This window comes from Ascidiella aspersa, chromosome 7, assembly GCF_963924565.1.
Source record: "Ascidiella aspersa chromosome 7, kaAscAspe10.2, whole genome shotgun sequence".
In the NCBI taxonomy this organism is placed as follows: domain Eukaryota; kingdom Metazoa; phylum Chordata; class Ascidiacea; order Phlebobranchia; family Ascidiidae; genus Ascidiella; species Ascidiella aspersa.
The window spans coordinates 9539546-9551939 of record NC_139453.1 but is presented as its reverse complement, the minus strand read 5'-3'; the positions used below and the strand labels follow the sequence as shown (position 1 = coordinate 9551939).

Genomic DNA, 12394 nt, shown 5'->3' with positions numbered 1-12394 from the left:
TATCCTAAATTTTGCTGTAATGCTGATAAGTTATTTTTTAATTTACCATAATTGGAAGCTGCAAAGCAACTTTTACATTTATTCAATGAAATTGTCTAAAACAAAGAAAAAGATACAGCTTTACAATCCTATTTTATAAATAAAGCTGAAAGTGAAATGTTAGTATATGTTGCTAGATACTGTATACACAAGGTCTCCAAAAAGTACAAAGACTTGCATTATAAGTTTTATGTGCACCTGAAAATGAAAGAACATCGAATTCTGCCTTTCTTTTCAGGTTGGAAAAATAAAATTGCCATCTAAAGATGCCTGCTGAGTGGTGCTCATATTTTTGATTATATGTATTTTACTTTTAGCATAGAATGCAACAAAAAAGCTGATAAAATTAATTTTAATGAAGTAATAATTGACATACTTTCTAGCAGTCGTTTTAGCAAGTTCAATGAAACTCTGAGTGAAATGGCTAAATGTGATTACGAACATCTGGAGCGAAACGGTGACTGTTTGTTATGGTTATCCTGTTTACAAGGGTTTTGGGACACAGTTTTAGTAAAATGCTTTTTAAAAATGTTTTTAAAAAGGTTAATAAGAATTCTACAGGTTTACAAGAGATATGCCAACAAAATAAGAAAGAGGCATGTAAAATAATATAAATATATTTAAATCTTTATTATAACAGTTTATTTGCACATAAATGTTATCTCAACTTGAAGTTGAACCCCTGTATTTTATTTATTTATGACATATGTATTGATTGTTGTTTTATCGTTGATGCATTATTAGCATTTGTTAGTTGGCCATTAGGGATAATTATAAAAGTTAAATTATTTAATTTCAGTCCATTAACAGCAATTCATTTTTTATTTGTTACATCAAGTAATAACAGAACACCAAATTTGCCTATTTTTTTGGGGGGGGGGGGAAGGAATCTTCACAGAGTAAAATTTATTTTATTCTGATTAGTGGTGAACACTAATCCTTCCAATGTGGGCTTTGCCATAAGTCTTTTGTTTTCACCTTTGTAGTGTTTTTCTATATTTTCCTTTAATTAAAAATAGCTGTTATTGCCTGCTATACATTTAAGCAAATTAATATAAACAACCTTCCAAGAAGCTAGTTCTTGAATAAAAACAGTTTCTAGCCATTCCAAATTTTCATCTGCCCCATCTTTTATTGGACACTTTACTCCGCAATTTACAATATCAAACCATGTGTAAATATTATTCCATATAAAAAGTTGGTATATTAAAATTTTGTATAAAAATTATTGTTATATATTATTATTTAAATTATTTTTAATTTGAAGCAAAATAACTGCGCAAAACCAAAATTAGATTCGTTGGACTTCAGCCATAAGACCGAGATAAGAACAACACCAACGTCAGAATAAAACACAATTCGGAATAAGGCCAAAATAGGACTAATACCTAATAGTATTACTACCGTCTAAATCAGAATAAAGTCCGACATCCGTCGGAATAAGACCTAAATGTTCATAATCAGGCATAAACAACACTTTAACCAACCCCAAACCCCACCCCTAAGTACATCACTAACTCCCCTAATAATTTCAACACTAACCCATTTTCTAACTCCACCCATTAAGAACACCGGCCCCCTGACTGAGCCGGTCAGACTAGGTCGTCCAAACGTAGTCACCAAAACGCCCTCTTCCCACAGGTTCGGGCGTTATTTTGGCTATTAGGCCTTCTTTCGATGACTTTTGCCTTATTCCGATGAATTCGGGCCTAATTTTGATAAATTTAGGCCTTATTCCGAATGATTTAGGTCTTATTCAGACGATTTTGATATTATGCTGTACTGGATATTACTGCGTATTTGGCTTTATTATGTCGTTGGTGTTAATACTATGGTTTAATAGATTTTTCTGCTTTAGGTATTGTTGCTTTTTAGGTCTTATTGTGTGTTCCCAGATTCGTTACCGCACAGGTGTAGGTGACCGCGACTATACGTATACATTTTATACGATCGTAGTTGTATGGAGAGGCCTTTACGATGGTAAAAGCCTAATTTGATCTTAATTAGTAGATAAAATTAGTTCTGAACGTGATGAAAACCCAATACACAATACAACAATTTTTGATGCCAAAGCTTTTGTTTACATTCACGACCGAAGTAAGTATCATTCATGCGGAACAGTATGCAAATAAGGCAGTGAGCCTTCTATGTAATTAGTATTCTATGGTATAACTGTTACGTGCGACCTTGGCCATTGCACATTTTGAAAAACAACACATGAGCTGCTTGAATCTGAAAAGATCAGTAACCAGTAATGCTAACCGGTTCGCTGATCACATAAAATTTCGCGAGACGGTTCTATAGAACCGGTGCGAACCGGCTGAATCCCACCACTGCACATAGGCCAAATCGTCATTGATTCATTTTGGTTTAAGAGATTTTTTGCAGCGAGTCGAACCGTTTGACTTTCAGGTCCAGGTTCGGGTTCCAGGTTTTTTCGAAATACGGTTTAGCTCCGGTTCGACGATTGTTATTTCAAAACCTGTTTATAAAGTTCTAGTTCAAATAAAACTTAAGTTACGTTAAATCCAAAAATTTGGGTCATTATAAAATTTAAATGTTGATAATAATTATTAAATTGTAACTAGTATAAATTCTAAGTTTCGTGGTACCGGTATACTAAAAAGCAAGCAACTCAACATTAAAATATCTTAAAAATTAAAATGCAACGTTTTATTCGATAAATATTCATATTTTATAAAAGTTCGAACATGGCGTGACTTGACTCTGTAAAGAAATAAGGTATAGATTTTTTTTGGTTATGTTAAGTTTCAGGATCTTTCAAAATATTCGGTCGAGTTTCGGTAACGGTTCGCGAAAAAATGGCCCAAAACCGTTCATAATGTTTCGGTCTGGTTTTGGCTCGAATCCCTGTTTTTTGTCAAATTCGCCGAGAGTCGTTTAGTAGATTCTTTAATATGAGAGCAATCTCGGTCGTTTAAAAGCATTTTGCATTGGGCCGCGCATAAAGTTTGTGGATGACGTCATTAGGACGATTTAAACACGATATTTTTACAGGGACTTTTTGAAGGTTCTTGTCACCTTCACCGCAAAAAATCAACCAAAAATATTCTGCTACAATTAGTTTGAGGTTTAGGCTTTTTATTGCCTAAATTTGTTTCCTGCAGCGGCGGCCTAATCGGTCGATAAAACAGTAAAGCAGTTGCCTTTAGCTATCTGCTTGCATATAATTATACAAACAAAAAGGCACTTGTAAATATGGCGTAATTTGTCGTTCAATGTTAAAATTGAAAGTGACTTAGAATCACCTTGATAAAATTAGGTTAAACTGTATTTGACTTGATTTTATGATCGTTTTTTTGGCGGCAAAGAAGGTTCCAGAAACCAGAAAAGCAGCACACTTCTTGCCAAGGCTAGATTCATAAAAATAATCACGTGTTATCCGCATGCCGGTCTCCATTCACGGTTTGTGAACTTAAATAACCTTTTCACGAAAAATTTCACAAATATTCGGCTGGTAATCTGATTAAATTAAGTTAACGAACTAAATTAAAAGTAAATAGAAAACTGTTTCAAAACAAAACTGTATATTTTGCCTTTATTGGATGAACAGTTACAATTACTCATGCTGTATTGCGCGGATGAATTTATCTGGTTTCACGGCGCGAAAGTAAGCACGTGGTTTTCGAGAAGGAAAAGGCAAGTCTCACAAGTGGTTCGCATTCGAAGCAACTTCTCATTCGAGTTTTGCAATCAACCTTAAGCTTAGTAATTTTGTTTGACAATTTATTTCGAGAAACATGGCAAATCCAAGGGTGTTCTTTGATGTAACAATCGGCGGTCAATCGGCAGGACGCATTACAATGGAAGTAAGTTAACTAATTCCTAATATTACAATGGAAGTAAGTTAACTAATTCATAATTGAAAAGCTTCGAAGTTTTAGAATTTGTTAAAATTTGTTTGGCGCTCTTTCACTATTGTACGTAAAAATTAATAAAAAAAAAACTTTCTTTAAATGCTGCATACCACAACGCATATTGTTTGGGTTAGGGTGCGGGTTAGCGTTTGGTTGAGGGTGGGTCAAGTTATTAATAATAATAAACATAATATTACTTGACCCACCCTCACCCAAACGCTAACCCAAACAATATGCGTTGTGGTATGCGGTATTATTTTTTTTTGTTTTTTGCATAACTTTTCACGTACATAAGTGAAAGAGCGCCATTTGTTTTTAGCAATGCAGCCTTTGTTACTGGTGAATCCATTAGAATTAGAACTAAAACTATTGGCGCTGGTCTAGAATCCTACCACAATTAATAAATCCACGCACAGTATTTGTGTTAGTATGCGAGTTTGGGTGTGGGTGCGTCAAGCATTATTATATTTCATAATAATACTTGGCCCGCCCTAACCCAAACGCTAATCCAAATATTGTGCGTTGTGGAAAGATTCTAGACCAGCGCTATTTTTTGTCTTGATACGGCTGCTAATGGTTAATAATGTTCTTCGATTAAGTTCCAATTTGCCCGAAAAAAATCTGGTTAGCCAAGACTGTAAAAAATGATTTTCTTTTTTGCAGCTTCGTGCCGATGTTGTGCCTAGAACGGCGGAAAATTTCCGTGCTTTGTGCACATACGAAAAGGGTTTTGGCTTCAAGGGTTCCTCTTTTCATCGTGTCATTACCGATTTTATGTGCCAGGTCAGTTTACATACAGGTTTGGGCGCTCTTTCACTTATGTCCGTGAAAAGTTATGCAAAAAACAAAACAAAATAATACCGCATACCACAACGCATATTGTTTGGGTTAGGGTGCGGGTTAGCGTTTGGGTGAGGGTGAGTCCAGTAATATTATGCTTATTATTAATAATAACTTGACCCACCCTCTAACCCAAACAATATTCGTTGTGGTATGCGGCATTTGAAGGAAGTTTTTTTTTTTTTAATTTTCACGTACATAAGTGGAAGAGCGCACTTGCCATACTTTTCACAGTGGTCAACTGGTCAATCAGCACTCGCCTGGACCAAATAACACCCGCCAAATTTGTTGGCACGCCGTTTGCAAATTTCCGTCTTAGCGCAGTCATTTCTTAGGTTTTTGTCAACCTGATCTGTAAAATAGTTCACATTTTTCTTAAAATGCTTCCTCTTGCGCTCTCGTTTTTTCGTATTCTGACCAGGATGTTTCACCGCAGGTTGATTCGCGCCACAAACAAAACGCTACTTTTCGCCTTACACTTTAGTTGCTGGTTGAACAGCAAACAATGACAAAGTAAATTTACATCTAAGCCATTCTTTCGAAAAGTTAACAACTACATGCACCACAGTTCTGTTCTGCGTGACGCCCTATATTGGGTCGTTAGAATTTTCCAAGGGTTTCCGCAGTGGTTTTTATTTGTTTCTTAACATAATTGCCATAAAGAATGTTCACAGAAAGTTATTTTTTAAGCTTCGGCTTGGTTGACCGCTATGAACTTGAAAGATCGCCACGCAAACAACCTAGACCAATTGCTAATTCTTAGCTGTAGTTACAAAATCAGGCAATATTTCAAAATATCGTAGTGTTCAGTGGAACGTTTTAGTCCCCCAAAACATAAAAAAAAACACTGTTTACAAATATTATTAGAAGACATTTGCATTCAAACTTATTGTTACCAAAAACTGCAGCAGTCGCTCTTAAATTTCCTAATACAAACAATTAAATAAATCCAAAAAAGTATAATTCATATCCTGGTTACATCGCAAGTCTTATAAACTTTTCCAAAGGCGTCAGCAAATGGGTTAAACATCTAAAAATTAACAATTTTTAAGTGAAACGATAAACCTTATATCTATTTGCCACTGCAGCAATGACTTCTTTAATTGTTTGCTGGTAAACGGATTTTTGTTTAAAATGGGACAAAGAGTCTTTATTACGAGCTTCGACTTTGATTAATTAACCTTATTATTTGCATTTGCGTCTTAGTGTTTAAGAAAATAACTGCCTAAAGGTAATATTTCGCTTAGTAGTGGTGCTTAATACCAGTTGTCCTACATCAACTTTAAATTTCTCACCGAAGCTACTCGCCAGTCAGGCGAGTGGGTGTCAATTAGCACTCGCCCTGAACGATTTGCACTTGCATTGTTGAGCGGGCGAGTGCTCAAGCCCAACCCTGACATATGTTACTATTTAAACCGTAAACTTTAATGAAACTAATGTACCTGTTAATTGGCACTGGCCTAGAGTCCTACCACACAACTATTTGTTAAACGCAAATTGTGTTAATATGCAAGTTTGGAGTCTGGTAGGGTCCATTATTATTATTATATTTTTTCTCCCATTATTTCCTTGCAATTTATATTTTGACAACCTTTTCCATTACTGTATAATAGGGTGGTTTCATTCTAGACCAGCCCTGTTTTGCTTCATGGAAACATTTTGAAGGCTTGTATAGGATTCACCACTTGTATCCAGAAGATTAAAATGCTGCTGGTCTAAAATCCTACCAAAATGCACATTAGTAGGGTTCGGGTTTGCGTTGTATTATTACAAAGGCCGGCCGTATCCCAAATAATGCAAATTGTTAACTAAGTACACTGAATTGGGGAAGAAGGCCAAACTCTGCGTTGCAGAAAATCATTTTTTGTTGAAGGTTTATATCGTTGCTAACATTATTTGACTTTAGTCTGTGGGTTAACTATCATTAGTAATATCATCACTGATATGTCTCCTAAATCAGTAGGGTGTAGGTGTACTAACATTTGATGCTTTATGCACCTCAGGGTTGGACTTAAGCGCTCGCCAAATGCGAGTACAAATCGCTCCTGGTGAGTGTTGATTGACACCCGCCCGACTGGCGAGTGGCTTCGGCAGGAAATTTACTCAGTTGGTAGGACAACTTGTGTTAAGCACCACTACTGAGAGAAATATAAATTAGCGCCAGTTATTTCCCTGAACGCTAAGTCGCAAATGCATTTAACACTACACAAATAATAAGGTTAATTAAAGTCACGTTCGAAGCTTGTTCGAAGCTCGTACTGGAGAGACTCTTTGTCCAGTTGTATGATCGTAATAAAGACTCTTCGTCCCGTTAAAAAAAAAAACGTTTAACTGCAAACAATCAAAGACGTCTTTGCTGCAGTGGCAAATAGTTAAAAGGTTTATTGGTTAACTTCAACATTGTTAATTTTTTAATTTTGAACCCAGTCGTTGACGCCTTTGGAAAAGTTTATTGGACCTGCGATGTACCCAGGATAAGAATTCTACTTTTTTTATTTATTTAATTGTTTGTATTACGAAATTAAGAGCAATTGCCGCAGTTTTTGGTCACAATAAGTTCAAATGCAAATGTCTTATAATAATATTTGTAAGAAGTGTTTTTTATGTTTTGAGAGACAAACGGTCCAGTGAACACTACGATATTTAAAAATATCGCCTACTTGTTTAACTACAGCTGAGAATTAGAAATTGGTGTACGTAAGTGTGTTGTTGCGATCTCTTAAAGATCATAGCGGTCAACCAAGCCAAAAGCTTAAAAAAATAACTGTCTATGAATATTTTATATCGCAGTTATGTTAAGGTGCTAATCGCACAATTGCGGACGCCCTTGGAAAATTGAAACGACCCACTATAGGGCGTCACGCATCACAGAACCTCTGGTACATATGGTTGTTAACTGTGAGAAATAATGGTTTAGTTGTAGTTTACAATTACTTTATCATTTTGGGCGAAATTTTGGCGTTTTGTTTCTGGCGCGAAACAACCTGCGGTGAAACGTCCATCAAGCACAGACAAAACATAATACGTAAAAAAGAGAGCGCAAAAACAAGCAGGCGTGGCTACTAAATTACCACTTGTCAATGTTATTTTTTTCACTAAAGGCTGTGAAAAATACTTGCTAAAAAAACTGCTATATGGGTCATTAAATTGTTCATTCATCCATGCATGCAAATAAACGACCAGACTTTTATAAAAACCAATGTTTACGTATAGAAACCAAAAAAAAAAAAAAAGACAGGTTAGAGATAACCAAGAAGTGACCGCGTTAGGACGAAAATTTGCAGACGGCGTGCCAACAATTTTGGCGAGTGGTATTTTGTCCAGGCGAGTGCTGATTGATTGCCGCTCGCCCGCCTGGCGAGTGTAGATTTTTACTTAGGAACAACCAACCCTGCACCTGATCACCCCCACCGTTTTCGGACCATGCACTTGAAAATCTGCCATACAGTCCAGACAATGCCTCAATTTAGTATCTGCTTACACTTCGCATTATATGGTTTTATCACCATTTTTGCTGCTTTCTTTCCATCACATCAAAGATCTTTGGCTAGGGATGTTGAAAGTAAAATATTGAATCCTTGGCATTCGAATCCAGGTGGGATTAGAATCCAATTCTGCCGTTTATTTTGGGTAATTGGAACCGATACAATTTAATGTTTTGCCCCTGATACAAATTTCGACAAGTCCTGTCGCTGGGGCGACAAATTTAATAGGGCTTGCTTTAAATTTAGCCTTGTAGTGTCAGCGTTCTTTCGGGCGACCAATCACGCATCTAACCTTGTCTAATAATTAAGTGTCAATCAAGGCGAGCGCTTAACATGTAATACGTTAAACTTGCAAAAGTAATATTACATTGTAAAACATGCTGGCCGTCCTCAAAATGCGCTATAGGATTACTTACTTAAGGTAAACTTTGGGCCAATATTCAGGGAGGTTGTAACTTTGTTCTTAGCAGAACATGTATTACAGTTTACCCAACTGCTTCCAAGTAGGATATATCAAGATTAATCCCTTTCCCAAAGAAATCAAGGTTAAATAATTTAATAAAAATATACTAGGATTCGCTATTCTGATAAATTAAGGGAATTATAAACCTTTTGTATGCATAAAACCTTTATTGCACACCTCCACCCCGCATGCTGAAGATCCCGGTTTGATGTTCTATAAAAAACAGATTGGCCTCGATTCAAAGCCTAGGTATTTAGTCTCCTAGTTTATACGTTCCTATCTTTGTACATTCATTGTTTTTTAATGTGAAACCTTAATTTCTCTGGAAATTTAACTTTTTATGTGTGTAGGGAGGAGACTTTACTAATCACAATGGAACTGGTGGTAAAAGCATTTATGGAAACAAGTTTGAAGATGAAAACTTTAAGTTAAAGCACACTGGACCAGGTAAACCAATTCTGCTAGCATTTATTATTTTTGCCTGGTTTGAAAATGCAAGTTAGTAAACCTATGGTTAAGCATTACAAAATAGGGAATCTTGTGTGATTATGGTATCATGCATGACAATGTTGAGATTTTTTGTAGGCATTTTATGTTTATTATTACTAAGTTAAATGGAACGTTATATTTTTCAGGTGTTCTATCAATGGCCAACGCTGGACCCAACACTAATGGTTCCCAGTTCTTTCTGTGCACTGCCAAAACTGCTTGGTAGGTAATTGTAAATAACCACTTAAAACTGCTGGAAAAATGTTTCTGACACTTATGTTTTGCAGGTTGGATGGTAAACATGTGGTGTTTGGATCTGTTGTTGAAGGTATGGATGTTGTGAAAAAGATAGAAGCTGTTGGGTCACAAAGTGGAAAAACCTCCAAACCAGTAAAGATTGCCGACTGCGGACAACTGTAATTTGCACGAGTGGAAATCTGGTTCTGAAATGTTACAAAGTTCACATTTTTGTACGAAGATTGACGTTTGCCAAACGTGCGATCTGTGTATTTGGCTTATATTAATCCTGTCAGAAGCATCGCTTGTGCTGTAAAATCAAACGTTAAACTTTGTAATAAAATCATAATCTGGTATTCGAACAAACGTTATTTTATGCTGTTTTAAAATGCTAATGGCTAGGTAAACGGGCCAAACAGTTTAACTTTTGGTTTTCACCAAGCCACAGTAAAAGTGTAAAATCCACCACGACATACGACCGGTGTACTGAACCCTTTTAATACACGTTATTTTACACCCACACAGATCTAAAACTACATGTTCTATAAATAGCTAGTATCTCTGTGGGACTGGCTTTGGCCAATCTAGGCTTGGGTTCCGTCATTTGGTAAGATAGAATATAGGAACCGTATTTGAACCTCTGGGGAAGTCTCTCGGACTCTACTCCAATTAGACCACGTATTAGTCCGATGTGCCCATGTGCAGTTCCAAATTTGAAACTGATATGCCCTCCAATTAATCGTGAAGGCGCAATAGCATCTGGTGAATGTTTTCTAACAATATATTGTAAGTGAATGAATTATATGACACCCCTCTGAAATTGATTTCTGAATATTTATCAATTAAGTTGCATAGATTGGCAGAATACCGGCTGTAGATCAGGGGTGGACAATTATTATTAACCGCTGGACGCATGCCGTTTCAAAAATAGGATCTGAAATGCGTAATATGACGTCATACCCCGACGATATAAAAGAAGTAAGCTAACGGACTTGTTATTACGTTAGGGCAGTGCTTTTCTTCAACCTTTTTGCTGGAGTGGAACCCCATGGAAAAATTCCACTGGCTCGAGGAACCATAGTGTAATAAAAACGCCTCGATTAGCTAAAGAATTTAGAAAATGCGGAAAAGTACATTGCTTTATATATTGGCGTTTATCGTTGTGTGGCGCGATGACCTAAAAATTAAGGGTAAAAACACGTAAAAAATTTGCAAAATAAAAACTTGCAATGTTTTTTTTTTTGAGGCTTTAATTAACCGAAGTGTTACTTGCGGTATAATGGCCATATTGCAAAGACGGTTTAAATCGGGAGAAACACACAACAAGGCGTAAACTAAATTAGGTTGACAAAAAATGTAAATCAGTATGTTTTAGGAATTAGAAAACGTTTGATAATTTTCATATTTTAAAGACGGAGTACATTCGACCAAAGCGCAAAAAATATATATAAATATTAGGCTAAGTTTGTTCAACTTTTTTTGGAATGAGTGCCACAGTGCAGAAAATGCTTGTTTTCTGTAAAGATGACAAAATAACGCGTAGAGCTTAAGTTGGTACGAAAACAATTTCCATTTTAGTTTATCAAACAAGCTAAAAATTGAGTTTGGCGGGGTCATGACTTGATTCGTCTCTGGACTCGTGACGTAATCACACATTAGTTCGAACTTTGCAGCCCTGGTTACAAGTCTCATCCGGTAAGCCAACCATTCTAAATTCGCTTTGGCCCGCCCAAACGAATTAACCGCGTCGTTTGCTTTTGTTTTAACGCCAGTTCTTCCTTCCAAACAACCGAATGCTTCCCTTTATTAACTGTGTCTACTTTAGCTGTGCTGCATAAACTGTTTTTTACGAAGATCATTCTTTTGACAAACAAAATAAAAACGCCATCTGAAAAAACTACATTAAAGAAGCCCGGTAATTGAAAAAATGAACTATACAAGGTTATGATACCAAGTCGTGCAGCCTATATCGCCCCAGGCGTTCTTAAGGCTAAACGACTGTCAACAACACCACCACTTGCCTACAAATGAAACCTGTCCTGTTCTGCATCTTGTTGGCAGCGACCTGACCTAAACTATTTTAAATTTGCCTCATGATAGAAATAGCTGTGCAGTAATAGCCTACTAGCTGGTGCCCGTGAAGCGGGCAAGTAAAAAAAACAACAACATGATGATCTACATCTACACTACAATATAGAGAAAAAACTATTGAATACCCTTTTTGTAAGAAACTAGAGCAAGGTTAGCAATTATTTTTGGACAAGGTGTCAAATAAAAAACAAAATTTATTTGGAGTGACGGGTCAAAAAGGGATCACAGGCCTACACTGTGCTACACATAATTATATATAATATATAAAGTATAATAGTATTATTTTGAAATACTGGTAAACTAAGATTATGGAAAAGTAAGCTTTTGTAATTTGTTTTATAAAACATACTTAAACCAAGATAAAGACGGTTATTTACGCCTAAAATAGGTTTTATACAAGATGAGTCGCGCGGGCCATAATAATTACACAGGCCTGAAAACGCATTTTTTTTTAATAAAGTTAAAAAATTCTTCACTACTTCTGAGTTTAAAATAGAATTATAATCCAAAACCGCATGATAAGATTCGGCTTCTTTTAATCACTGGATAGGCTCCTCTCGCAACTTCACCGATTGGAAAATCACATTTCTAGTTTTACTTTGGCACCCGGGCGTTTTTGGTTGGTTAAAACAGTTCTCAGCCTTTATTTGTAGTTAACCTGATGTTAGGCGTAACAGGAATGTCACTCACTCACCTGCAATACGTCACTACGTGCGCAGAAAATATTATAAGTGGTACCGCTGTGCTATTCTACCTTTTCATCTTACAATGTGTCGCCTAACAGGTTACGAAGTTGCTACAGTAGGCTAGCTCATACGCACGTCGGACTCGGGACTCCGGTGTAGTTTTACATTTCTATTTGCATGGGTTCA

General features: G+C 36.2%; 1 protein-coding gene across 1 annotated transcript; it reads left to right on the top strand.

The window, feature by feature from the left end:
• The first annotated feature begins 3707 nt into the window (after positions 1–3707).
• Positions 3708–9789, top strand: LOC146137616 (peptidyl-prolyl cis-trans isomerase-like). The gene is made up of 5 exons (XM_083394160.1): positions 3708–3869; positions 4581–4700; positions 9056–9152; positions 9341–9416; positions 9482–9789. The coding sequence occupies exons 1-5, from the start codon at positions 3801–3803 to the stop codon at positions 9612–9614; spliced, it is 495 nt and encodes a 164-aa protein (XP_083250286.1). The 5' UTR covers positions 3708–3800; the 3' UTR covers positions 9615–9789.
• The last annotated feature ends 2605 nt before the right edge of the window (positions 9790–12394 follow it).

What these genes read in the sequence shown, in the direction of transcription:
- LOC146137616 (XM_083394160.1), top strand. Translation starts at nt 3,801, where the DNA reads ATGGCAAATCCAAGGGTGTTCTTTGATGTAACAATCGGCGGTCAATCG. An exon ending in TTACCGATTTTATGTGCCAG is followed by an intron (nt 4,701 to 9,055) that starts GTCAGTTTACAT and finishes TTATGTGTGTAG; the next exon opens with GGAGGAGACTTTACTAATCA. An exon ending in TGCACTGCCAAAACTGCTTG is followed by an intron (nt 9,417 to 9,481) that starts GTAGGTAATTGT and finishes TATGTTTTGCAG; the next exon opens with GTTGGATGGTAAACATGTGG.